The sequence below is a fragment of the Balaenoptera borealis genome (assembly GCF_965194805.1).
Source record: "Balaenoptera borealis genome assembly, chromosome: X".
Classification (NCBI taxonomy): Eukaryota; Metazoa; Chordata; class Mammalia; order Artiodactyla; family Balaenopteridae; genus Balaenoptera; species Balaenoptera borealis.
The window spans coordinates 39,115,860-39,142,856 of NC_138881.1; the positions used below are offsets into that span (position 1 = coordinate 39,115,860).

The window sequence follows — 26,997 nt, forward strand, 5'->3', positions numbered from 1 at the left end:
AGGTGCCATAGTGGATGGGGGAAGACAGGAAGGGTGTTTAGTGTGGGGAAGTGTTATCTTGCAGGATGAGTAACAGTGGATGGGGGAGTTGGATGGTGTGCAGAGTGGTATATTCCAGGAATGATCTAGTAGATGAGGGAAACAAGAAAATGGATGTTGTGAGGGGATGGTATCTTTCAGGAATGAGCCACAGTGGATGGAAGGAGACAAGAAAGATGGGTGGTGTGTGCAGATGGTATCTTCCAAGAATGAGCCAGCTGATGGGAAAGAAAGGAAGAGTGGATGGTGTGAGGTGATGGTATCTTCAGGAATGAGCAACAGTGGATGGGGAGATAGGAGGGTGGACGGGTCGGATTGTATCTTCCAGGAATGAGCTATAGTGCATGAGGGAAGACAGAAAGGATGTATAGTGCAGTAGGATGATATCTTCCAGGAGTGAGCCATTAACCATGGAGGGGGACAGGAAGGGTGGATAGTGTGTGGGGTTGGTACATTCAGGAATAAACCATATTGTATGCAGGGGACAGGAACGGTGGATGGTGTGGCAGAATGGTTTCTTCTGAGAGTGAGCCACTGTTGACAGGGGAAACAGGAAAGATGGATGGTGTGGGAAGATGGTATGTGCCAGGAATGAGCCATAGTGCGTGGGTAGAGACAGGAGGATAGATGGTGTGGTGGGATGGTGTCTTCCAGGATAAGCCACAGTAGATGGGGGGAGGGTGTGTGGTGTGGGGATAGTATCTTTGGGGAATGCACCAGTTGGTGGAGGATATAAGAGATATATTATGTGAGATGATGGTATCTTTCAGGAATGAGTCACAGAGAATGGGGGGAGAGAGGAAAGAGGGATGGTATGTGTAGATGGTAACTTCCAAGAATAAGTCGGTTGATGGAGGACACAGGAAGAGTGGATGCTGTGGGGAGATGATATCTTCCACGAATAAAGTCAGCTGATGGGTGAGACAGGAAGAGTATGGTGTGAGGAGATGGTATCATCAAGGAATGAGCAACAGTGGATGGTGGAGAAAGTAAGGATGGATGATGTGAATGATGATATCTTTCTGGAATAAGCCACAGTGGATGGGCATAGATGGAGAAAGGTGGATGATGTGACAGGATGGTATCTTCCAGAAATAAGCCATAGTACATAAGGGAGACAGTAAGGATGGTTTGTTTGGTGGGATGGTGTCACCAGGAATGAACCACAGTGCATGGGGGAAAGGGAAAGGATGGACAGTGTGGTGTTATGGTATCTTCCAGGAATGAGCCAGTTGATGGGAGAGAAAGGAGGAGTGGGTGGTGTGAGAGGATGGTGTCTTCCAGGAATAAGCCACAGTGCATGGAGGGAGACATGAAAGATGGATGGTTTGGTGGAATGATATCTTCCAGGAAAGAGCCATAGTGCAAGGGGAGAGACAGGAAGGATGGATCCTGTGGGGGATGTTATTGTTACCAAGTCCAAGCTCTCTTTGCTCGCCACACGACAGGCCAGTGAATCGGAGACAAGATGTTGAGGCAAGGAATATGACTTTATTCAGAAAGCCGGCAGACAGAGAAGATGACAGACTAGTGTCTCTGAAAAACCATCTTCTCGGAGTCTGGATGCCAGTTTCTTTTATAGAATCCGAGAGGGAGAGGCGGTGAGGAAGTAAAGTAAAAGGGCCATCAGTCTTGCAAAACATCTCCTGGAATGACCAGCCTCTGTGAGGGGATGCGTTAGTTTCTTCTTTCTTGCAGCCCTTCACAGGTGGGCGGGGTCAGATTGTCTCCCTGTGAGCTGAACAGCAGAGGGGCAAGGTTCCCTGAGGCAGGCCATTATGTATGATTAGAATAACAAAAGCAACGAAAAGCAAAGGTTAAAGTCAAAGAAACAGGTCCAACGTGGAGTCCGATTTAGCTCTTCCCTGTTACATTATGTTCCAGGATTAACCCATAGTTGATGGTGGGGACAGGATGAGTGTATGGTATCTATCAAGAATGAGCCACTGTGGATGTGGGAGACAGAAAAGATGGATGGTGTGGGAGGATGGTTGTTCTAGGAGTGAGACATAGAGGATGGGGGTTGGGGAGGAAGGGTGCATGGTGTGGAGGAATGGTATATTCCAGGAATGAGCCACAGAGCATAGGGGGAGATGGTAAGGATGGATGAGATAGGGGGATTTATGTTCCTGGAATGAGATGCAATTAATGGGGGCAGACAGCAAGGGTAGATGGTGTGGGAAGATGTTGTCTTCCAGTAATGAGTCAGTTTTGGGGAGAGACTAGAAGTTTCCATGGTATCTTCTAGCAATGAAGGAGAGTGAGTTTGGGGGGGGGGGCAGGGGCCAACAGGAAAGCTAGATGGTTTGAGGGGAGAGTATCTTTCAGGAATGAGCTACAGTGACTGTAGGGGGAAACAGGAAGGGTGGATGAGGTGGGGGCAAGGTATCTTCTAGAACTGAGACAAGTGTTGGGGGAGATAGGAATGATGCGTGGTGTGAGAGACTCCATCTTCCAAGAATGAGCCACAGTGGATTGTGGTTATATGGGAAAATATATGGTGTGGGAGGATGGTATCTTCCAGGAATGAACCACAGTGGATAGGGGAAGACAGTAAGGGGGTAGATGGTGTGAGGGGATGGTATATGCCAGGATTAAACCATAGTGGATGGTGGGTTACAGGAAGGATGGATGGTGTGGGAAGATGGTATCTACCAGGAATGTCTGACTGTGGATGTGGGAAACAGAAAAGATGGATGGTGTGGGAGGATGGTATGTTCCAGGAGTCAGCCATAGTTGATGGCGGTGGGGGGCGGGCAAAAAGGTGGATGGTGTGAGAACATGGTATCTTCCAGGTATGAGCCATTGTGAATGGGAAAGACAGGAAAAGTGAATGCTGTAAGTGGATGGTGTCATCCAGGAATGAGTGACAATGACTGAGGTGGGGGGAGAGGAAGGGTGGATGATGTGGGAGCATGATATCTTCCAGGAATGAGACAAGTGATGGGGGAAGACAGGAATGATGGATGGTGTGAGATGCCATCTTCCAAGAATGAGTCACAGTAGATGGCAGTAGACAGGAAAAAGTGCATGGTGTGGGAGGATGGTATCTTCCACGAATGAACCACAGTGAGTGGGGGAGATAGGATGTGTGTGGTTGGATGGGAATTTCCAGGAATGAGCCATAGTGGATTGGGGGGGAGGGATACAGGAAGGGTGCACGGTATAGGGGAATGGTATGTTCCAGGAACTGTAGATGGGGAAGACAGGAAAGATGGATGATGTTTGGATGGTATGTGCCTGGAATGAGCCATAGCATGTGGGGGGGAGACTGGAAGAGTGATGGTGTGAGGAGATGGTGTGGTCCAGGAATAAACCATAATAAAATGGGGGGAAACAGAAGGGTTGATTATATGTTGAGATGATATCTTTCAAGAATGGGCCAGTTGATGGGAGAGACAGGAATAGTGGATGGAGTGAGGATATGGTATCTCCCAGGAATGAACCACAGTGCATGAGGGGAGACAAGAATGATGAATGGTGTGTGTTTGGGGGGGAAGGGTGGCATCTTCCAGGAATGCACCAGTTATGTCGGGGGGGGTTGTCTACAGGAAGATTAGATGGTATGGTTGTGTGAGGAGATGGTATCTTCCAGGAATGAGCCACAATGATGGGGGATATAGCAGGAGTAATATAGTGAGGGAACTGGTATCTTCCAAGATAAGATACAGTGGTTAGGAGGAGACAGGAAGCCATTGGAGTGATGGCATCTTCCAGGAAGGAACCACAGTGCTTGTTGGGAGAATGCTACAGGAAGAGTGGATGGTGTGAAAGGGTGGTATCATGAGGCATGAACCACAGTGATTTTAAGGGGAGACAGGTAGGGTGAATGTTCTGGGTGCAAGGTATCAGGAAGGGATGAGCCATACTGGATGGGCTGTACACACGATAGATGAGTGATGTGGGGGATGGTATCTTTCAGGAATGAGCCACTGTGGATGGGGGTGGGGGACAGGTTGGTGCATGCTGGGTGTGAAGAATGGTATCTTCCAGGAATGAATCACAGTGTATGGGGGATACAGGAAAGATGGATGATGTAGGAGGATGGTATCTTCCAGGAATGACCTGCAATTAATGGTGGGGGACTGTCAGGAAGGATAGATGGTGAGGGGGATGCTTTCCTCCAATGATGTATCAGTTATTGAGAGAGACAGGAAGAGTGAATGGTATCTTAAAGGAATGAGCCAATTGATGGGGGATACAGGACTGAAGGATGGATGGTGTTGGGGGTTGATATATCTTCCACAAATGAGCACAGTGGATGAGTGGAGATCAGACATGTGGGTATGGGGAGGATATATGTTCCAGAAATGAGTCACAATGAATTGGATAAAACAGGACCAATAGATGGTGTGGGGTGTTGGTATCTCACAGGAGTGAGCCACAGTGATGGGGGAAGACAGGAAAGATGGATGATGTAGTGAATGGTATCTTTCAGGAATAAGCCATAGTGGATGGAGGAGACAGGAGATATGGTTAGTGAGGGGGATGATGTTCCAGTAGCAAGCCTTAGTAGATGGGGAAAAATAATGAAGGGGAGAGATGGTTTCTTTCAGGAATGAATCATAGTGGATGGGATGGATGGAAGGATAAATGGTTGAGGCATGGTATTTTCCAGTTATTAGCCATAAATAATGGCGGGAAATGTGAAGGTTGGATAGTGTAGGAAATGCTCCCCCCCCCCCAGTATAGGGAACAGGGAACAGCTTATGAAGGCCCTGAGATGGGGAGATTGACATGTTTTAGCAACGAGTGGACAGTATACCTGGACCATAAAGATGCCATGAGGAAATGATGGAATGAGAGTTTGGAGAAGTTGTTGACAGGCTGATGGTGCAAGATATATTGGCCATATTCAAGACTTTTGCCTTTTGCTGTGAATGTCATTGAAGGATTTTAAGCAGAGTGGGGTTTTTTGTTTGTTTGTTTTTTTAAGTTTTGGACTGTTAAAAGACTTAATTGGCTGTAATGTAGAGAAGGATCATGAGGGGCTGTAGTCATATGACTAGGTAGGGACAGTGGTAGCCTGGACCAGGGTGGGGGCAGGGGGGGTGTTAAGGAGAGAAAGTTTGTTCAAATAAATGCAAACAATATCCTTAATGAACTCTGACAAGCATATTAACCCTTTAGATTGCATTGGGATTAGCATGTTTGGACTAACCCATAATTTCCTAAAAGTAAGGGAAAAGTTTATTTTCCCCAAGGGTTAAAATCTGCATTCCTTCAGAAATTGAGTCCATGAGGTTTTTTTTTTTTTTCAAAAGCAATAGAACTGTTTTCTAGCCATGCTAAATTGTGTTTTAAAAAGATAATGTCCTGTGAAGCATGTACGTATTTACTCCTGACTTCCGCTCTTGTTCTGTGACCAGGACTGCTAGGCAGTTTGCATCTCTCTTTGTGAATATCAATGTGACCTCTGAACCCCACGAGGTGTCTGCCCTGTGGTTCTTGTGGTATGTGAAGCAGTGTGGAGGCACCACTCGGATATTCTCCATTACCAATGGGGGCCAGGTATGGAGTGTCCATTCTCACACTAAACTTCATTTGTGATTTTGCCCTCATCGAGTGCAGTAGCTTAATACTTGCTTCTATATTTTGAAACATGAGTGAATTTGAAACATGGATTTTTGAAACGATCTCCAAAAAACTTTTCTGAAAACAAAATTTCTCATTTCCTTTTCTCGTTCCTGAAAATAAGTTCACAACTAAAGCATGTTTCATTTTGAATTAATTAGGTTTGAGGAATTCAGTTTCTTCCTTTTGGAAGTAGGTAAAATTAGACTATTTATGTAGGAGGAGCTAAATTACTAAAATCAACTAATTAACAAAAATTTCTAGTACTTGTAAAATTGTACTTAAAGTCATCTCTGTTCCAGACATGAGGCTTTTTTGTCCCATTCTGTGTCTCGGAGTTATTATTTTATGTTAACTGTTATAGAATGGAAGTGATTTACTGGTCACTCTTTCAATAGTAGATTCTACATTTTGGCTTCTAAATTTTTGCTGCCCACTAGCATTTGCCCAGCTTCCATACTACTTCCATTACTGATGAATGAACTCATTTGACTCATTGGCTGGACACACAGCAAACCAGTGGTGAAACCAGAATCTTAATTCCCTGATTTTCCAGATTCTGAGATTCTTTGTTTCAAGGCTATCCTTTATCGGAAGAAAACGGATATCTCTTTTCTAGGAATGTTATGCCTCGATGGGATAAGGTTTAATTAGGATCAGTTTACTTCTAACTTATGTTCTGTTTCATAGTGTGAGGTGTAGAGTCCTTGTCAACTGAGTGAAATGTTCCTCTCCTTGGGAGATCTCCAGAAGTCCCCAAGTTGTTCTTGTGGTCCCAAGAGTTATTGCCCATTTGACCCTTAGCTTTAGCAAACTTAAGGCAGTTGCATTTTTTAAGTGTCTTTACACAGAAATCCCACATTACTCTTTTTAACCTATATCTTACTTTCGGAGATATCGTGACTCGTATTTTATATTTATATCCCTCATTCAGAGGAGCCAAGATACTTCTAGGCAAACTCCACATGACCTTTTGGAGGGCACAGTTCACATGATGAATCTCAGACCATTATCCCAGTATCTTTACAAAGAACTTAGACTTATCCTTTAATAGCTTAGTTCAAGAAATACTAGACGTGAAGGAGTGGGTAGTGAACACAAATGGAAATAGTTCATGGTCTTTCCACTATACTAACATTCAAAGTAACTCTTGGAAAACAGAAGTCAAATTATAAATTAAATGGTCCCAGTTTTGTGAGGAAGGACGGATCATGAATTTAGGGCTAAACTGCTGTGGGAATATTTTTATAAAGAACTGTGGTTGTGTCATTAGAACAACAACCAGTTATTCAAGTGTAAGAATCATTCTGTGGCTGCTGACACAGGCTTTCTGGAAGAAGGTGATTGTCAAATGTTGGGCTGTTCTTCAGTCTACCTACATGTATTTCTAACCATTCAATGAATCTTCTACAGCAGGCTAAAAACATTCCCCCTGCTTCTTACAAAATGCACTGTATTAAGGACTGACCTTAGATTAAGCTGGAAGCATGACCATGGTGAGTGTAGCAGATGGCGGTAGGGCAGAGCACCTGTGGTCTTACAGAGCTGCTCAGGGGAACTATTTCACAGTGTCTGGAGGAATAGGCAGATGCTTAGCCTTCACCCTTCGGCCCCCGCAGTGAAACTTCCAGGCATTTTGGCAAAAAGTTCTCAAGAGCTGAGGTTTGGATTCTTAGAACATCATTTGGTGATGACCAGGTGATCCTTGTGAGCACCAGAGCCTGTTCTGCCTAGAGAACCCTGGGCTGGGACTTTAAGAAACCGAGGGGAGTTAGAAACCGCATCCCCATCTCAGTGAAACTAGAAAAAAATAATTAATTTAAAAAAAAAAGAAACCTGGGACTTCCCTGGTGGCGCAGTGGTTAAGAATCCACCTGCCAACGCAGGGAACACGGGTTCGAGCCCTGGTCCGGGAAGATCCCACATGCCGCGGAGCAACTAAGCCCGTGCGCCACAACTACTGAGCCTGTGCTCTAGAGCCCACGAGCCACAACTACTGAGCCTGCATGCCACAGTTACTGAAGCCCGCGCGCCTAGAGCCCGTGCTCTGCAACAACAGAAGCCACCGCAATGAGAAGCCCGTGCGCAACGAAGAGTAGCCCCCGCTCGCCACAACTAGAGAAAAACCCGCTCACAGCAACAAAGACCCAACGCAGCCAAAAGTAAATAAATAAAATAAATTAAAAAAAAAAAAGAAACCTTCTGAAAGTTTAGATTCCCATACAGACTATGAAGCCAAGGCCCCCCTACCCATCGGCTGCTGGGTCACATGTGGGCCTTTTTGGTTCCAAAATCACGCAACTTCATGTCTGCTGTATTGTTTGTGTCTTCTAATGAGCCTAATGCCAGGGCCTTGCCCATTGAAGGAGATCAATCAAGTGTTGTTGTCTTGAGTTGAACAGTTTTTAGCAAAGAGAAGGTCATTATCGTTTGTGTTTATACTTGGAACATAAAGAATAAAGACAAAAGCTTCACACATAATCTCACCCCGTCTACTGTTAACATTTTAATGTATTTCCTCATTAAGATTATACCATATAAGTGGTTTATATATTTTACTTTTCCACTATTAAGTGATTAAAAATATCAAAAAAAGAAAGAAAGAAAGACAGAAACCGCATCCCCTGGGAGAAGCACAGCACCCTCCCCGTCCCAGGGTTCCCTCCATGCACTGCACTCCTGGGCCCTTGAAGCCCACGGAGTTGCTGTTATTTGCATTCGGTCAAGGTGCCAGTGGTATAGGGGAACCTTCCTTCTGATTCTGTGATTTTATTTTAAATTTTTATTGGGGTATAGTTGACTTGCAATGTTGTGTTAGTTTCCGGTGTACAGCAAAGTGAATCAGTTATACATATGCATATGTCCACTCTTTTTTAGGTTCTTTTCCCACATAGGCCATTGCAGAGTATTGAGTAGAGTTCCCTGTGCTATACAGTAGGTCCTTATTAGTTATCTATTTTATATATAGTAGTGTGTATGTGTCAATCCCAATCTCCCAATTTATCCCTCCCCCGCCATTCTGTGATTTTATAAGCTGGTAACAGCTTTTCGTCACCAGACGCTGTGTAGAGCATGATGATTGAGGTATCTTGGTAGACTGCCTCTGTCCTAATGAGTTCTTCCAATAGTTAAGGGTGCAGAGGGTGGGGATATGGCCTGTGACTTTCTGGAGGTTTCTGATCAGTGGTAAATATGATCTTCCTTCCTTGGGATTTTATAACATTTCATTTCCTGCCTGCCTTCTCCTGTAGGAACGGAAGTTTGTAGGTGGATCTGGTCAAGTAAGCGAGCGGATAATGCACCTCCTCGGGGACAGAGTGAAGCTGAGGTGTCCTGTCACCTATGTTGACCAGTCAGGTGACAACATCATGATAGAGACGTTGAATCATCAACTTTATGAGGTAATCCAGTTTCGTCAAAAAAGAGCGTATATTATGGGACTTCCCTGGTGGTCCATTGGTTAGGACTACCCGCTTGCACAGCAGGGCGCACAGGTTCGATCCCTGGTGGGGGAACTAAGATCCTACATGCCGCACATCAAGGCCAAAAAAAAAAAAGAGACGCTTATATTAAATAGGTCTCCTGTCTTCTGCAGCTTCTAACCAAATATAATCCAAGCAGTGGCGTAATTAATGCTGGTGTATTTCTGACTCAGTCTTCCAAATTACCAGCCTTGGTTGACTGCCTTATTCTGTTTTGTTGCCTCACAGTGGCCTCATACTGTACACTGTTACCGCTCACTGTCATTCAAAATGGTAAATGTGATGTTTCACGCTCCCTGCAAAGATTGCGACTCACGTTTGAGATGGTATCTTGTGTCTGTGTGTTTTAGTGCCGATACGTAATTAGTGCCGTCCCTCCAACTTTGACTGCCAAGATACACTTCAGACCAGAGCTTCCTTCAGAGAGAAACCAGTTAATTCAGCGTCTTCCAATGGGGGCTATCATTAAGTGCATGATGTATTACAAGGAGGCCTTTTGGAAGAAAAAGGGTAGGTTGCACTTATTCATGTTTAAATTGTATTAAGCGAAGACCATGTTCTTTTAGGAACATTTTATACTACACACTGAACAGAAAAAACGATAAGTGTTTCCAGTTGGTAGAGAAAGGATCAGAAATCTCAGTCTGTCCACTCCTCATAGCCCCGGGCAACACAAAATGACCCCAAGAGCGCTTGCTGGCAGTGAGGGGGAAGGAAGAGGTCCCTCTGGTCGCAGGGCCACATTGCCCAGACCCCTGGCATATGTCTCGCCACTTACTCTTCATGAGCAGAGACAAAGGAGCACCATGGAAAGAGCACTCCTTTGAAGTTACACATCCCTGGGCTCCACTTGCTTACTAGCTGTGTGGCCTCAAGTGACACTTCGCCTCTCTCAGCCTCAGCCTCTGTGTAAAATGGTAACAATGAGACCTGCTGTTGGGGTGTTGTGAGGATAAAATGAGGCAGAGTCTGGGCAGATATGGTGCCTGTTGTTGCTAAGCCTTCAGCTCATACTCAGGAAGGAAAGGATTCCTTCCTGCCACTTCTTCCATGGTTTCACAGGGGTGATTCCCTCTAACACACCCCCCTCCTTCCCATGTGTTCCAGGACTCCAGGGCCATCTCCATTTTACTCATGCACTGATCATACCTGACCTTTATGTAAAGGTCATTGAGATGGGTCATTTTCTAATGTGCCTGGGTAACCGACCAAACATCCTTGTATAGTCAGTGTGCGTGTTTAATAGGAAATAACTTCTAGAGTTGGGGCAAAGACCAATAGTTTAAGATTTGCCTTCCTCTTAGCAAAAGAGTTATATATATATAAATATCCCTCTTAAATCTCTGGTGAGGTTACTCAATCTCCTATTGATTTTCTTCTGGTTAAGATTACTGTGGCTGTATGATCATCGAAGATGAGGAAGCTCCCATTTCAATAACCCTGGATGACACCAAGCCAGATGGATCGCTGCCCGCCATCATGGGGTAAGTTAGAGCTGGGTGTTCTGCATTTTTCAAACTCTGTTGGTGTATTGGTGTGTGTGCTGGCAGAACATGTTGTTTTGGACCAGAGCTCAAGCAATGCTAAATAACCCTACAGACAATTTATGTCATGTTTCCATGTATGAAAATATTAGAGTAATAGAGTATGTGGCACAAGAACACTGAGAAACTGTACTAAAATTAACAGCACTTTGAACTTGTGCCCGTATGTTTCTTTCCCCCGTAAACTTACATGTGGAGGACAGAGTGAAAAACGCAGCTAGACAGGCGGGATGGTAGACCACCTTGCCTACAGGATGTTGACAACCATTCTGGAATGAGAACTGTTTTATCCTGTAAAACCTTCCAAAGTTATGTTTTCTGGGCTTTATTCCTTTCTCCATTCTAGACATCACTACATAGCAAATGTCAATATGTTAATTGTTGGAATTCCCTGGTGGTCCAGTGGTTAGGACTCCGCACTTTCGCCGCCGAGGGCCCAGATTCGATCCTTGGTCGAGGAACTAAGATCCCACAAGCTGTGTGGCACAGCCAAAAAAAAAAAAAAGAAAGTGAAGAAAAATATGTTAATTGTTACCCTGGGAGATAAGATGGATGACTAATGAGGAAGTGCAGTTCAAAGGAGAGCCGGGCCTTGAGTGTAGGGCACTTTATCCAGTAGGTCACTCCATGGCTACTTCACCACAGATGGTCCAGGGCAAGGTTCTGTGTCTGGAAGAGGAGAGCTCTTTTTCTCTCCTACCATCCCCTCACACAGCTGCTCTGCCCTCTGGAGACTACGGTTCCAGAGAGGGAATCGGAGCTCCCACAAAGAAATTTCTAAGGAGTGCCGTAGCCTCCCAGTTGCCATGTCTTTTAGTCCTCCTCAAAGCAATATGAACAAAAGGGCTATTTATTCTACCACATTGCAATAAAAGAGCACAGCTTCTATAGCAGTCAGTGACTTTTAGAAACCAGTGGTTTTCCCCTTCACCCCGAGGAGAGTTAGCTCATGTGCATTGCATCACTGAAGGGAAATTACAAAATCAAAAGGAGCAGACCCATGACCCTAGGGACTTAGAAAAAGGCTATGCTACTGGACTGCTAACAAGACATTTTATAACCACTTCTCTGGCTGTAAAATATAAGAAATAGCACCAGCCTCCCTGGTAAAGGCAGGTGCTCACAATGTAAAGACTATAGGAACATTGCACCCTGTTCACCTCTGACCCCCCTGGGCAAGAAAACACATAGATTGTTTGGGCAGTTTGCCATCGCCTTCTATGTGCCAAAGAAATGCAGGAGGTTGAGGTAGAGGTTTCAGGAGACTTGTCGGTCAAGATCAATCCAACTGTAGATGAAAGAATATTGATGTTCTTCTTGCCCTGGGTATTAAATGTTGCAGCATCTGCTCTTCTGGGGTTTCTTTACGTTTATTAACAAGGACATGTATTGCAGAAGCCTTCTAGATGGTAATGGGCTTATTTAGGCAGTTCCTAGAAAGTGATACTCTGATCTGTTTTATCTGGACAATTGCTTCCACCCTGTTCTTGCCTTGAAGCTATATTGCCTCTACCCTGCTCTTTGCTCTAGGCAATGAAAGCCTTGAAGACAGGGGTGGTATAATTGCCCAGCACTGTTTGTGATAACTAGTGCCTTTTGGAAACTAGAAAGGACCTTGTACTTTAGAGCTGTGAAATGTTCCCAGCCCAAAGCCAGGATGTTTAATTTCCCCAATAAAACACCAAAGAAAGTTCAATGATAATTGTCCATTGTTACAATTAGATCAAAGAGGTTATTTCATTCATGACTTGAGATTTGACAGATATAGCCAACCCTAACTGCCCTTTAGAAAAGAAACTGTAAAAAGCACCCAAGATCTAAAAGGGTTTTCAGATAAATCATTTAATCTTTTATCAGATGTTGGTGATTTTCATTGAAATACTGCATAAGTCTAAAATGACTGATTCTTGCAGAAACCTAAAATTTAACTAAAATCATTACCAGCAAGCCACAACATAAAGTGTTAGTTAAATCAACCAAAATCATGACTATGTCCCCAGAAGTTCAATGGTTCAAATTTCTTAAACAGTCCACAGCTTTGTATCTTTGCTTCCCAGAATGATCTCGATAACAACTCTAAACGAATTGCCAATCAAATTGAGGAACAGTTTAATTGGGAGGGGGGCTTGAGGGAGAGGATGAAATACCTGTTTTCAGCCCTCGCATTTTCAGTCTTGATCTACTTGTCTTTTCGGTCTAGGACAAAAAAATACAATTTTAAAACTTTTTTTAAATGGAGAAATAATTTCATTGTCCTTTAGCTCATTTGGATTTTTTGAAAGCTTTCTAATAATAGTATAACTAAGGATTTCTTGTCACAATTCAATTCTTTAAAATATACATGCAATTAGTAATATCAGTATAATAAATAGAATCTATTTGATTAAAGGGAAGCAGAGAGATTATAACTGAGTTTTACTGAGTCACTGAATTTGAGGACTGTGCTAGGCCAATTTTCCAGGAAGCCAACTCGGAGATGGAGATTTGGGTGCAGGAGGTTCTTCAGGAACTGCTATGGGGAGCGCTACCTGGGGGGAAGGGAAGGAATCGGGATTGCGCAGAGGGAGAGGCTGGGCTCCAGTGTTGCCCCAACAGAGGCCAAAGCCATCCCTTGGGAAGCTCTGGAGCGGGGATGGCCCTTCAGAGGTGTCTGCACTGAGGCGAAGGGCTGGGTTTTGGTACCCACCGCACTCCGGAGCCAGTCATTCTGGGAAGGGATGGGACCTTGCGCCAGGCAGTTCTCTGCTACAGAGTGCAATTGCTAGGGAGGGGTTGGTTGTAAGCTGAGGGTAATGAGCATTTGGTCCTGAAGAGGGATCTGGGTGGCCCACCATGGCAGCCACTACAGGCACTTTTTTTGGGGGGGCCACGCCTCACGGCATACGGGGTCTTATTGCTCCCCGACCAAGGATCGAACCCATGCCCCCTGCAGTGGAGGCACAGAGTCCTAACCACTGGACCGCCAGGGAAGTCCCAACAAGCACTTATTGATATTTGTTTTTCCAGCTTTTATCAAGTACTTGGCAGACAGCAACAGTCATTGCCAGGATAATCATTTAACGCAACATTAATTCATCTAACAGTCGATTTCCTACTGTATGCCAAGGACTGTGCTAAACTTTAGGGGTAAAATACTGAGTAGGAGGTGACCTGTCGTTTAGGATCCCACAGCCTAGCAGGGGTTTTGGACAGAGAGGCAGATGAAGACAGTCTGGCATTTGCTCTAGTAGAGGGAAATAATGGGAGGGTGTGGGAGAGTTTATTAATGCTGAGTAGGTGGAGGCAAGAACACTTTCAAGAGACAACTCTTAAGATAAACCACTGTCGCCTAATCGTTCAAATGTAACCTCTCTCTCCAGCTTCATCCTTGCTCGAAAAGCTGACCGCCTTGCTAAAGTCCATAAAGAACTAAGGTAAGAATTTACACCTGAAACGTATAAAAGGTTAGCTTTATATTGTGCTTGTTGCACTAACAACAGGATAACAGCATTATGAAAAATGCAATAATTCATTCATCTCAAAATCCCAACAAATCAACCTTTTTGTATTTCGCTACGCCCCCTTGACTCAGTCCTTGCCCATATGTGTATATCAATTTAGTTTCACATCTTTGTGTTCATTTTACAGTGGTTGAGAGGTAGGCTTTCCCAGTAAATGGATGGAGAAAAATCATAAAAAAGTTAGCTGTGAATAAAGCTTAAGAGGCCAAGTCCCAATCACCTTGCCAGACCATTAGCCCTTCTCCAAGTTTCTCTGACAGGTACTTTTTCTGAAAAGCAAATCCATACATAGGTCTTCCAACCTATTCCAACTTGTATACATAAAAGTATGCTCCTTTGATTATCTGGGATACAGCTCTGATGTTCCCTTCTCCCAAGAGCTTCCTAGTAGAAAACAATTATTTTAGGACAATGGCTTTTTTCTTTTTTTCTCCCTTTCTCTCTTTCTGTTTTGTTGTATTTGTTTTGCTTTGTTTTACACTGGAATCCTTTGTTCAAGTAAAATCTTACCTGGAACTCTTACCTGGAAACACTCATTAGGCTGTTGGGGGGCTGCCTCTGGACATTTCTGGGCTTCCCTTCTTTAGGGTAACCCTAAATCCTTTGTTAGCTTTTGAAGAGGGCCAATACGCATGCAAATGTATACTTCTCTCTGCATTTGATTTAAAAATTAAGCAGCAAATCCACTAGCGGCCCTTGCTTTGAGAGTTACTTTGATGACTTTGCAAGTCAGGGAAAGGCCGCAGAAGTTCCCGTATTTGCACACGGATTTGTTTATTTGAGCAGCCATGAGATTTGATGTCAGGAAGGGAACTATTTTATTGTTCACCTACTCACTCAATAGAAGAAGAATTTGGGGGTCCAGTGATGGGGAATGATTTGTTCTAGGCTCCACAGCTAGCTTCTGACAAAGTCAGAAATAGCATCTAATATGTACTTTTTTTCATTACGTCACACTAAGCTTGACATTTTCTTTTGGATTTCCTGCTTTCCCTCCTTATTAATAGTAAAATAAATACCAGCCTGGATGTAGACATTTGGTTATGATTCCACATAGTGGCTAAACTTCTCAAAATTTTTATAAGGCAAAAACCCTTAGAACTTCGAGTGTCATTGACTAAAGTAATGGTTCTCAGGACCAACTGCATCAACATTTCCCAAAGAATGTTTGGAAAATTTTTCTGAGGCTGATAGATTATGATTTGGTAGGTTAGGGGTGGGGCCCGAGTACTTGTATTTTTTAACAAGCCTTTTGAGTGATTATGATGAGCAGCCAGATTTAGAAACCAGTGGGTAAATTCAACTTGCACAGTGACCTCTTTTGGCCATCATTTAAAGTACGTTCTGTTGGGACTTCCCTGGTGGCGCGGTGCTTAAGAATCTGCCTGCCAATGCAGGGGACACGGGTTCAAGCCCTGGTCTGGGAAGATCCCACATGCCGCAGAGCAACTAAGCCCGTGCGCCACAACTACTGAGCCTGCGCTCTAGAGCCCACAAGTCACAACTACTGAGCCCATGCGCCACAACTACTGAAGCCCGTGCGCCTGGAGCCTGTGCTCTACAACAAGAGAAGCCACCGCAATGAGAAGCCCGTGCACTGCAACGAAGAGTAGCCCCTGCTCGCTGCACCTAGAGAAAGCCCACGCGCAGCAACGAAGACCCAGTGCAGCCAAAAATTAATTAATTAATTAATTTCAAAAAAATAGTAAAGTATGTTGTGTTATTTTTAGAGTCCAGCTAATCAATCAATGCATTGCTCCAACATCCTTACCTTATATAACTTTTCTAAAAAATGTTTATATTAATGAGAGGAAGGGATGGAGAAGATAATTTCCTGATGTGTTTGTATGAACTAATCCTTGACTCATTTAATAATGTGAAGTATAGTAAATAATGACTTATATTTCTATTATTACTAGTTTATTGTTCATGAATGAAAAATTGCCTACGAAGTAGGTTGATTAGATTTTAAGGTTCACTCTGTTGTAACAAAGATTTTATTATTTTTTATGTACTGAAAATAAGTTAAGCATTATTAAGTTTTTCAGAATGATTGTCAATACTTTTGTTTTCTAATTGACTCAAAATGTCAGAATTATTTCTTGTAACACTCATGTGAAGTAGGTAAGAATCAGTCACCTACCTTATCATAGCATAGGAAAGAGGGTACCGTACTTGGCTGAGGATGGATTTTGATTCAGTAAATTTTTATTGAGCACTCACTATAGGAGGGATGCTCAGGAGAGTAGACCCTCGACCCTGCCATTAATTGGCTGAGTGATGTTGAGCCAGTCTCTTCAGTGCACTGAGCCTCAGCCTCCTCACGTCCGAAATGAGGGGCTTGGGTTAGACAGAGAGAGACGGTCAGGTGGACAGTAGTCTTGAGACTTCTTCCAGTTCTGCCTTTCCTTTATCATTATTGATCTGTAGTATGAACAGCTCCTTGAAGGAGCTGTGTAAATGGTGTAAGTGTGAGCATTTGGATAAATCTATAAAGTTACATTTTGTCCCACATTATTCAGAGAGATTGGGGACACATATAAAAAATATTTTCTAATGTAACTTGGCAACATTAAATTGGCGTCTTTTTTTTTTTTTTTTTGGCTGTGCTGCATGGCTTGCGGGATCTTAGTTCCCCGACCAGGGATCAAACCCGGGCCACCTGCAGTGAAAGTGCAGAGTCCTAACCACTGGACCGCCAGGGAATTCCGAAATTGGCGTCTTTTAAAATCTGTTTATTACTAATAACTATAACCTTCCCTTCCCCCCTTTCTTCCCGGCTCAACATTGTTTTACCGTTTGTCTCTTTGGCTTATAATGCTTGTCTTACAGATTTGAATTAAACCCTTTGCCATATTTTTTTACAGTTGCTTATTAGCCTGTAAAAAATATTTTGGAGCACTTTTAAAAATGTTTTATTGGGGTATAGTTGATTTACAATGTTGTGTTAGTTTCAGGTGTATATCCACTCTTTTTTAGATTCTTTTCCCATATAGGTCATTACAGACTTTTGGGTAGAGTTCCCTGTGCTATACAGTAGCTCCTTATTATGTTGGAGTACTTTCAGTATTTAAACTATATAAAGACTAAAGAAGGTAAACACCTAAAGTATATAACTGGGTCAGTGGGAACCTGTTCAAACAATTCCCGAAATAGAACCATTCATTTCTAAAATGGGTGATTTTAGTAAATTAGAACTTTTTAATTTCACCAAGAGTGGTTGTGAGTTTAAAATGTATCTGTTTCAAGAAGTGCTTAGATAAATTAAGCTACTGATTTTTAATATATAAGATGTGCCTTGTTCTGTGCTGGTCATTTACATAATGAATTATGCGGGTGACCAAAGACTGTTTGAGGTAACATCACATAGCGCATCATGCCCAACCCCCGCCCCAGATGCCCTTTGGACCCAGTACTGTGTCCACAGACCATTCTGTCAAGTGACAGGTTATTAGCTTGGAATAACCGTAGGCCTTTCCTGATATAGTATATTTTATGTTATGTTTAAAAGATTAAATGGGGACTTCCCTGGCGGTCCAGTGGTTAAGACTCTGCGCTTCCACTGCAGGGGGTGCGGTTCGATCCCTGGTTGGGGAACTAAGATCCCACGTGCCATGCGGTGCCGCAAAAAAAAAAAAAAAAAGATTAAATGAGCTTTATATGTTCATAGATCTTTAAAACATAAATATAGGATAGTTAAAAGACACCATCATACTTACTATAGACTTGTAAAAGAGATTATTTTAGAATTTTACATATTCCAGAAAAGTGACTTAGAATCAATTCCTAAAACTGAATTTAATCTCATTTTCCCCATTTTAACTGAATAGATATGGTATTAGGTAGTGAAAGAGGCAAAAATGTAAAAGAGAAGAAAAATTCTGTTGCATCTTCAAAGCACATGACTCTATTCAGGAAAAGAGTTAATCTGAGTGCAGAGATTCATGGAACTGTTCATACAGAAGGCCATTGATTTTAATTTTTCCCTTAATAAATCTAGTTCATTGGCAAGAGCCCTAGAACACATTGTGTTTATTCTATACTCATCAGTCATTACTTCCTTAACATTTTTTGGTTCTTTTTTATAGGAAGAGGAAAATCTGTGAGCTGTACGCCAAAGTGCTAGGATCCCAAGAAGCTTTACAAGTAAGAAATCCCCAGCTTTAATCCCTAGCAGGTTCTGCTCTGTTTGCTCTAAGTGGTAAAGCAAAGCAGATTCTGGTTTCCTGACAGTCTTATGAAGAGAAGGAATATGCTTACTGGAGGTTTAACTTCAGCAATCACAAAACACCATTAAAAGCTGCTGTCAGTGTATGCAATTTCTGATGCAGCAGTTTCCTGGGCTGTTTAAATGTTCACTGGATAACTGGCAGCCAGTTGTAATGAGAGGCAGGAGCTATAGGTATTATCTCCAGGGTGATTGAGATCAGTTCCAAGAACAGAGGTCCTGCCCTCTTGTCAATGTCAAATGACTGCTGCAAAATAAAATCCCAGCTGTATCGTCATTTGTTGGTGAAGACACAGTAGTATATACTTGATAAGATAGACTGAATCTGGACTCTCTGCCCAGGTCAAAGTCATACTAATTTGTTTTTCTATCTGCAGACTCAATTCACACTTCATTTAGAAATTTCAGTGCTTTCAATCCACCATTGAAAGCAATTATGAGAATGAAATTCTTTTTAAAGGCCCTACCAGATAGCTGGGGGCTCTTTCAGGGGATTATCTCTGAACTGTTCAAAGAATAAACTTGCAAAATGTGTTAGGGAAATCAGAGAAGGTTCTCTCATGTCCCTTGGGAAACATTTTTCATCTTTAATTGTTCCCTTTTTAGCAGGATTCCCATCATTCACGTTTCCAGCTGAGAGAAGGGGTTCTGAAAAAAGCCTTTTTCTTAGGCACTGTGCTTTTCTTCTACCTTCTCCCTCCCACCCTTTTTTTTTCGGCAGTAATGCCTTGGTAGATGGGGAAGTAAAGTCTGTTATTTAGAGAATGCGGAGATTGGAGCAGACCTTTCCAGAACCTGATTGTTGATGGGGTCCTAAAGACTTCAGAATGTGCATGGAGATGCCCTGTCTTCCAGATACTGGAATACTTCACGTCCCTCCTGGGCAAGAGGTTGAGAAAGTCAGAGTATACACGTTTTGTCAGTTGGTACCTCACAAAAGGCCATTACTTGGTACTGTCATGTTTCCCCTTAAGTTAGAAAAACAGCGCTGCTTTTTTTTTTTTTTTTTTGGTACAGACTATAATTTTATTTCTAACGGAACACTTAAAATCTTCATCCTCATGGATTTTAATCATCTGTAGCTATCCAACATCTTTGAATACTTTCCTTATATTTTATTAACTTCCCACATTTAAAGTCCCTCTTTCTTGACGTAGAGAAGATTCATCTCTCAAGATTCCTAAGCAGTGCAGATTCTAACAAGGAGACATACACACGCCTTGAATCTGTAAATGAGAGACAGGAAGAGGTGGCTGTGAGAAGGGGACTAAATATTCTAACACACGTGGTCGCAGAGCCCAGGAGCAGAAACAGTGCTGCTTTTTTTTTTCATGTAAACTTTTTGTTAAAGTAAAGCACATAAGAGCCTTTATTGTTGACTGGTAGCATTTCAGCTTTGTCTTCCCTTTGAAATTTTCTCCCCATTTAACTGCAGCCGGTGCACTATGAAGAGAAGAACTGGTGCGAGGAGCAGTACTCCGGGGGCTGCTACACGGCCTACTTCCCCCCTGGGATCATGACTCAGTACGGAAGGTACTACCCAGACCCTATACCACTTGATACAAGGCGTGAGCCAAACGTAAAGATAGACAAGCAAAGCTCAATGGGAATTTAAAAAAATAGGAATCAGCATTCTTATTTCTAATGTCCCAGATAGTTTGTATATTTCTGGATGTCCATAGGAAAAGAAGTATGTCCGTACATAGGACAGTAGCCGACAGCACATAAAATAATCGCAGGACACTGGTGAGGATTTCAGATGTCAGCGCTACGTGTGAGAATTCTGCAAGCTGCAGTGTCCTCCAAGGGGCCTTCTTGAGCTCAACTAAACATTTAGTCTCGCACAGCTACTCTAGGCTCCTGGACACCAGTCTACATAGAAGGACATGGGCTACACATGTCTTGCCGGCAGAGCAGCATCAGACATTCCTCTTCACAGGGAAGCATGCTCACTCACGGGGAGTTGACATGTGTGCAAGATGGGAGAGTTCACCTTAGCTTAGAAGCCCCATGCATCACAGGAGCCATGGTCTCTTATAACAGCCTCGTAGGCAGTGTCCAGGGTCCCCGCAAGGGACATGCCCAGTTACAAGATGTACCACACTCAAGAGAGCCCAAAGTTATAGACTCTTCCCAGATATTTACAATTCATGACAGTTTTCCCATCCCAGATACAATTTACCAATGTGGGGATGCAAGAGGGCCATTTTTACCACAAGCAGTGCTGCCTGGCAACATATATGGCATTATACCTTCATCAGGTTTCTAGAGGAACAGAACTAGAAAGTTAACTCAAGGTCACGTGTGTCCACAGAGGAGGAAGAAGGGTTTGTTAACCCTTACCTTACATGAGCTTTTTGTTTGTTTTTTCTTGATTGAATTATTAAATAAGCAATGATTTTAGTTCAATTTTAGGTTTGTGCCAGAATCAATCATTTTAGACTTGTGCAGTATTTCAGTGAAAGTCATCAATATCTGATAAAAGATTAAATGATTCATGGGAAAATCTACTTAGGTCTTGGGTGCTTTTTACAATTCCTTTTCCAAAGGGCAGTTAGTGTTGGCTATTTGTGTCAAATCTCAAGCTGAGAATGAATAGCCTTTGTTAGTGATAACTGTACTGATGAACTGGAGTGCTTCTGGAGTCTAGAAGGTGGGACTAGGATCAGGAATAGATGAAGCTAGGAATTCCTGAGTTGGAAAAAGGCGTGACAGTGGGTTGAGGTGAAGGCCTTTGGGGTGGAGGTAGCGGTTTAGGAGATTTCATGAAAGTGGCTGCAGACGTGGCAGGAGTCAAAGCTGACAAGGTAGGAGGGGACAGTTGCTCATTCAGCCCAACCTTTCCGTGGGTCTCTTCACTAGGACCTCTTCATAAGAGAAGGTCCATTTTGCTACCCTCAGGCAGTCTCTAGATAAATCCATAGAAACTAACTGTACAGAAGGGTTTTTTTAAATTGAAGTATAATTGATTTACAATGTTGTGTTAATTTCTGCTGTACAGCAAAGTGACTCAGTTATGCACTTATACACATTCTTTTTTATATTCTTTTCCATTATGGTTTATCCCAGGACATTGAATATACTGTAGTTCCCTGTGCTCTACAGTAGGACCTTGTCGTCCATCCATTCTATATGTAATAGTTTGCATCTACTAACCCCAAACTCCCAGAGGTTGTTTTTTAAGGAGATAGACATATAATCCTTCGGACATATAATCCTTCGGGTCTCTCCTTTGCTACAAATCAGTTTCTCTCCCTGTCTTCCCACTCGCCACCATGGTTCCTCCCGGCACCCTGGGAGTATCTGCATGGCTGGGGTCTGCAGTCAGATGTGATCTCATGAAGAACTCACCCCTTACTGTAGGTAGCAGAATGGACTGCAAACAGGAAACATGCAGCACATCGATCTGAGTGTGGTCTTAATGCACATTCTTATATTTCTAATTCTGGCTGGCTAGAAAAAGGTCATCATCACCTTTAGTGATTGATGAACTGACAGCCTGATTCTCCCTGGCTTGAAAGCTCAGATCCTTCGGTGCAGGCCCAGGAAACAAGGAGGAACCTTTCACCTTTGGCTGAGTTGCATGGGAGTTTTGGAAACAATCTGAGTCTCCTTGTCTTCTGCGGGGTAGATGAGGGCAGTGATTGGCTCATTGATCCTCAGCACCTTCGCAGGTAACTCTGTGTGACCTCTCTGTTCCCTTGAAGGGTGATCCGCCAGCCCGTGGGCAGGATTTACTTTGCTGGCACGGAGACGGCCACACAGTGGAGCGGTTACATGGAAGGGGCAGTAGAGGCCGGAGAACGGGCAGCTAGAGAGGTAAGACAGGAAGCCGAGTCGCTCTCCTTCCCGAGTCCAGCAACATAGCTGGCATCTGGTCTTTCCAGATCTTACCACTGATGGTCTATATGTCCACTTCCCTGCCCCTCACTCCACACACGAGGCTCAGCTGTGGCCAGCAGGGCCTTGAATCTGTCGAAGCTACAGAACCTCACTTCATAATACCATGGCCACTTTCTTTCAGGTCTTGAATGCTTTGGGGAAGGTGGCAAAGAATGACATATGGGTCCAAGAACCTGAATCAGAGGTAAGTTTGGCAGCTCCGTCTCCATAGACCAGGAATTGCATGTAAAAATCTCTCATCTTCTAGCCTCTGATGTCATTGTAGATGCCACTCTCCAGGGCAGATCCACGCCCTGATTTTACTGATATGTTTTGCCCCTCCTTGTCCGTGTAAGAGTTTTCTGCTAAAGATCTATGTTCATTCATCCAGGATGTTCCAGCTGTAGAAATCACCCACACCTTCTGGGAGAGGAACCTGCCTTCCGTGACAGGCCTGCTGAAGATCATCGGATTTTCCACATCGATAAGTGCCCTGTGGTTTGCGGTGTGCAAATTCAGGCTGCTGACCCGATGCTGAAGTTTCAGCTTCATGCTTTCTGCTTACTCTTTCCCAGCATCATCTAAAGCAAAATGTTGACAAATTGAAAGGCTGTGTCATCGGATCATCTTTAAGTGCACTGATTTAACCCCTCAGTTTAATCTCAGTGTATCACCTCCTTAATTTCCGTAAGATCAAACTCCATCTTGTGATTTGTCTGTAGACCAGCTCGTATTGATTGGTAGAAAATAACCTTGTGATCAATTTCTTAATTTCAAGAAGTTAAAGTTGACATGCTCATAAGAAACAGTTTCTGTGTCCTGTTTTTCTCCCCTTTAACACAAAACGTCTGATGAACGCAGAAATGAAGCATTTAACTTTCTCTCTGTAGAGGCCGAGTAGGTTAAGGCCCAGCCTGTGACTGTCCTTTGAAGTCCTTAGCAAAGGGTGAAGCGTAGGCCTAAAGCCCAGAGACTCACAGCTTCCTGGGGTGAGCAGCTCCCACTTTGGATGAGGGAAAGCAGTGGAGGTAGGATTCAGGCCCTCAGACCAGTGAGGGGACAACATTTTGTGGGCGGCTGCCTCAGGAATCTTCTAATTTCTGTGAAGTTTCTAGACATCTAGCCTTCGTGCTGGTTTGTTTGTATTTTTCCTCTTTTTCTTCTTAAAAAGGACAGTGTTTACCAAGGTAGAATGCATAAACTGACTTGCTGTGACTTGTCTGTAGCTCCCCAGGTGAGCAGAGTCAAATAGTGGCAAGAGTGTCCCCCAGGAGGCCTCCCTGATTCGCTCTGCGTGAAACTGACTGCAATAGGCTCCTTCTCGTCCTCCTGGAAGGTGGCTAGACGTCACTTGGCTTGTTGTCGATAACATTCTCTGCCAATTCCAGGGAAGCAGTAGTTTCCTTTTTTCAGGTACACCCTGGCCTTCTGAAGGCCCCTAGTGGCATATATCTTTTCTTTTTTCCTACAGCCATAGTAAAATTAGGCAGATCTGTTAACTTAAATATATCTTTGACATGGTTACCTTTGAGTAAATACCATCATGCCAATTTCTCTCAAATAAGTACTGAAATACAAATTTCTGATTGTTATTTCTTTCTTTTTTTTTTTTCGGGCCTGCTTTGAACACTCTAATTTTTTCAAAGTAAACGCTTTGGGCTCCGCGGGACACTCAGCTAAGAGCATCGAGGGGGCGCCGAGAGTGATTGTTATTTCTCGAGACTATCAAATACAGAAAGGAAATGAGGGCTCTTACTATAACCCCACTTGCCTTAGTTATTAAGATTTATAAAAGACATGAAATTGAGTGATTTTATATATGAAGACTAAGTTCTCTGTCTTAGGAGAAATGTGGGCTCAGAACAGTGCTCACCTCTTGTCTTTCCCATTTTAAAAACTGTCAGGGGAGTTCCCTGGCAGTCCCGTGCTTAGGACTCGGTGCTTTCACTGCCGGGGGCCCTGGGTTCGATCCCTGGTCGGGGAACTAAGATCCCGCAAGTCCTGAGGTGCAGCCAAAAAAAAAAAAGACTGTCAGATTTTTAAAAACCCCTTCCAAAGGTTTCAGCCATAAAGTATCTTTTTTTTAATATAAATATCTGAGAAAAATCAACACAGATGTGATCAAATAAAGCCGTTGAGAAGATTCTGTGGACTCAGCTACCCAGGTGGTAGATACCCAGTAATACCTTATCCTGCATCTTTGATGAATGAGGCCTTTCATTTTAAATGAAGTTTCTAGCTAGCTGAAGCTTATTCTTTATGTGCCAAAATTTTTAAATCAATTAAAATTTTGATGGACCTGCTTCCACACATTTATTATATAAGCTAGATTCAAATTCCTTTTTTAAAATTAATCAGGTCAATTATTCTGCATCTTGATTATTTTATACTTTTATAATAGAGTATACCGTTTATAGTAGAATGATACCATTTTTAATAGTGATACCCTTGTCTTTGCCCCTGTACTAAATGTCACACAGTTGTTTTATAGCTGGTGAGTCTACTGCTTCTATCTTCTCCCATATTCAGTATTTTGTTTCATATCCTTTTTATCTCCATTATCTCCCCATAATGCAATCTAATCCGCTGGCTATTTTTTATTGACTGGGAATTAAACATTGCCAGAGGAACCAACCCAAGTTTATTACATAATTAACCTTATTGTAAATCCAAAATTACGTCCTCAAAGCAAAGTGGAGGATTTTTCTGCCACTCTTTACCTTGCAATTGAAAAGTGTTTTAGCTAACTTGGGAGTTATGGTATTGTCTTGGATATGCTCCAATACATAAGGACTTGCTGCATTTTATACCAAACTGCTTTGAGAAATCACATCCCTGATCTATTTCAGTTGTTTCTGTTTGCTTACTGATTAACTCGGTTCTGACACACCTTTTGGGAAATGCTGACTTCAACTTAACTGGCAATTGTTTTAACAGTCATCAGCTTGTTAACATATCTAAGTCTCGAATGTTGAAGGACTCCAGAGTATGTGATTTACCCTCTTCTCAAACTTTTTAGCAAACCAATTAATTCCTCCTAATTAGATCAGCGCCATTAAGCTACAGATTATCAAAAATAAATGCCAGCCCAGGTGTGCCTAGGCATGAAATTGGAGCTGAGAACTCCCAACATACATGAGGTGGTCCAGCACCAAGATGCCATAGGTCTTCTCTTCCACCCAGAGATACTCAAGTCAGTTTAGGCAGCTGATCGAGCCTGGCCCTGTTAAGTCAGCTGCTTCACAGTTCTGAAGGCTGAGTCAGCCTCACTCCATAGTAAGGTTGAGAATGAGATTTGAAAAGTTAACCTTTTTGTCACAGCTGTTAAATAAGGACTTATATTAGCCTGAAGACAAAATATCGAAGGATTGTGAACTGTGTTTAGTTTGTGAACTTGGCGCCTAATGTTCTGTCTGAAACGTGCCCCAGTGCTACACGTGGGAGTACACATGTGTGTATGTGTTGCCACTGAAGTACGATTTCGCCTGTGTGGTACTGTTTTGTTTGTTAATAAAGCGCACTATCACCTCTGATTCAGACCTGGCTCCTCTATTTGGGTGATGATTTGAAGGTTAAATGGCTTCATATAGCAGGAGGTCACAATGAGACGTTGTCCATGGAGGATGGGCTTAAAAAGCCACCTGGTAGTGACTCCAAATTCTCAAAGTTCAGTTTGACTTGTATTTTTTTCAAGGTTTCCTGGGAGCTGATTAAATGCTAGAATATTGTCTGCCCGACTAGGCCACAGAAAGTGTGGAGTTTGATCAGAGCTTTCTCACCTAATTAGCTTATGATTCCTTGAACAAATGCTTTGGTTCTCTGCCTCAGTCTCCCTGTCTGGAAAAGGGTGGGCTGCCTTTGATAGCTTCCAAGGATTCTTTTCACGACAACGTTATGTGATTTATGCATTTGTTGCCAGAATTCTATCTATGTTTGCCTATCAGTATGGCAGGGGCAAGTCACTCAGCCTTTCTGTATCTCGGTTCACTGCTTGTCTTAGGTTGGGTTTTCTAGAAACAGACTCTGACATGCAGTCAGGTTAGAAAGTTTATTGGGGATGGCTCTCAGGAAATACACATAAGGGGGTGAGGAAGGCAGGATTGGGCAGGAGTTGACCTACAAAGCAGTTGCAGCCGGGGCCTCAGCAGATCCTAAAGGGGAGCTGGGGAGGCCCTTCAGAATCGTCTCCCATTGAGGCAAAGGGGTCTGGCCTCTGTATCTCTTCATTAGCCACCCTCTAGGAAGGGGTGTTACCTTGGGTGAGGAACTGCAGCTGTGAACTGAGCTCCGCCTGGAATCCCTGCAGCTGGGGAATCCAGAGAGGGGCACCCACAGTATCCACTTTACACCCTCCAAAAATATAGAGAGTTGCCCTTTGTCAGGTAAGAGATATTGTGGACTTGAGCTTTGATTTTACAGATAGAATGGAGCTCTCTCTGTGAACCTACCCCTATTAGGTAAGAGAGTTGCATTTAGAAGATTGTATTTCTGCACTATTTTTGTACTTTAGGAGATTGTATTCTGCACTATTTATGTGGAAGAAAAATCAAAAATCAAAATTGGAAGGTAGGGGCTTCCCTGGTGGCACAGTGGTTGAGAGTCTGCCTGCCAATGCAGGGGACACGGGTTCGAGCCCTGGTCTGGGAGGATCCCACATGCCGCGGAGCGACTGGGCCCGTGAGCCACAGCTACTGAGCCTGCGCGTCTGGAGCCTGTGCTCCGCAACAAGCGAGGCCGCAATAGTGAGA

The 26,997-nt window shown here is 43.2% G+C and overlaps 1 protein-coding gene across 1 annotated transcript in view; it reads left to right on the plus strand.

Moving 5' to 3' along the window:
- Positions 1-25,782, plus strand: part of LOC309621078 (amine oxidase [flavin-containing] A) — a 75,256-nt gene extending 49,474 nt beyond the window's left edge. Inside the window, exons 6-15 of the mRNA XM_082378109.1 lie at positions 5,409-5,550; positions 8,865-9,014; positions 9,446-9,605; positions 10,483-10,579; positions 13,999-14,052; positions 18,228-18,285; positions 19,803-19,900; positions 22,075-22,186; positions 22,392-22,454; positions 22,641-25,782. Coding sequence (XP_082234235.1) covers positions 5,409-5,550; positions 8,865-9,014; positions 9,446-9,605; positions 10,483-10,579; positions 13,999-14,052; positions 18,228-18,285; positions 19,803-19,900; positions 22,075-22,186; positions 22,392-22,454; positions 22,641-22,787 — 1,081 coding nt within the window. The 3' untranslated portion in view covers positions 22,788-25,782. The remainder of the gene's footprint in view (positions 1-5,408; positions 5,551-8,864; positions 9,015-9,445; positions 9,606-10,482; positions 10,580-13,998; positions 14,053-18,227; positions 18,286-19,802; positions 19,901-22,074; positions 22,187-22,391; positions 22,455-22,640) is intronic.
- The last annotated feature ends 1,215 nt before the right edge of the window (positions 25,783-26,997 follow it).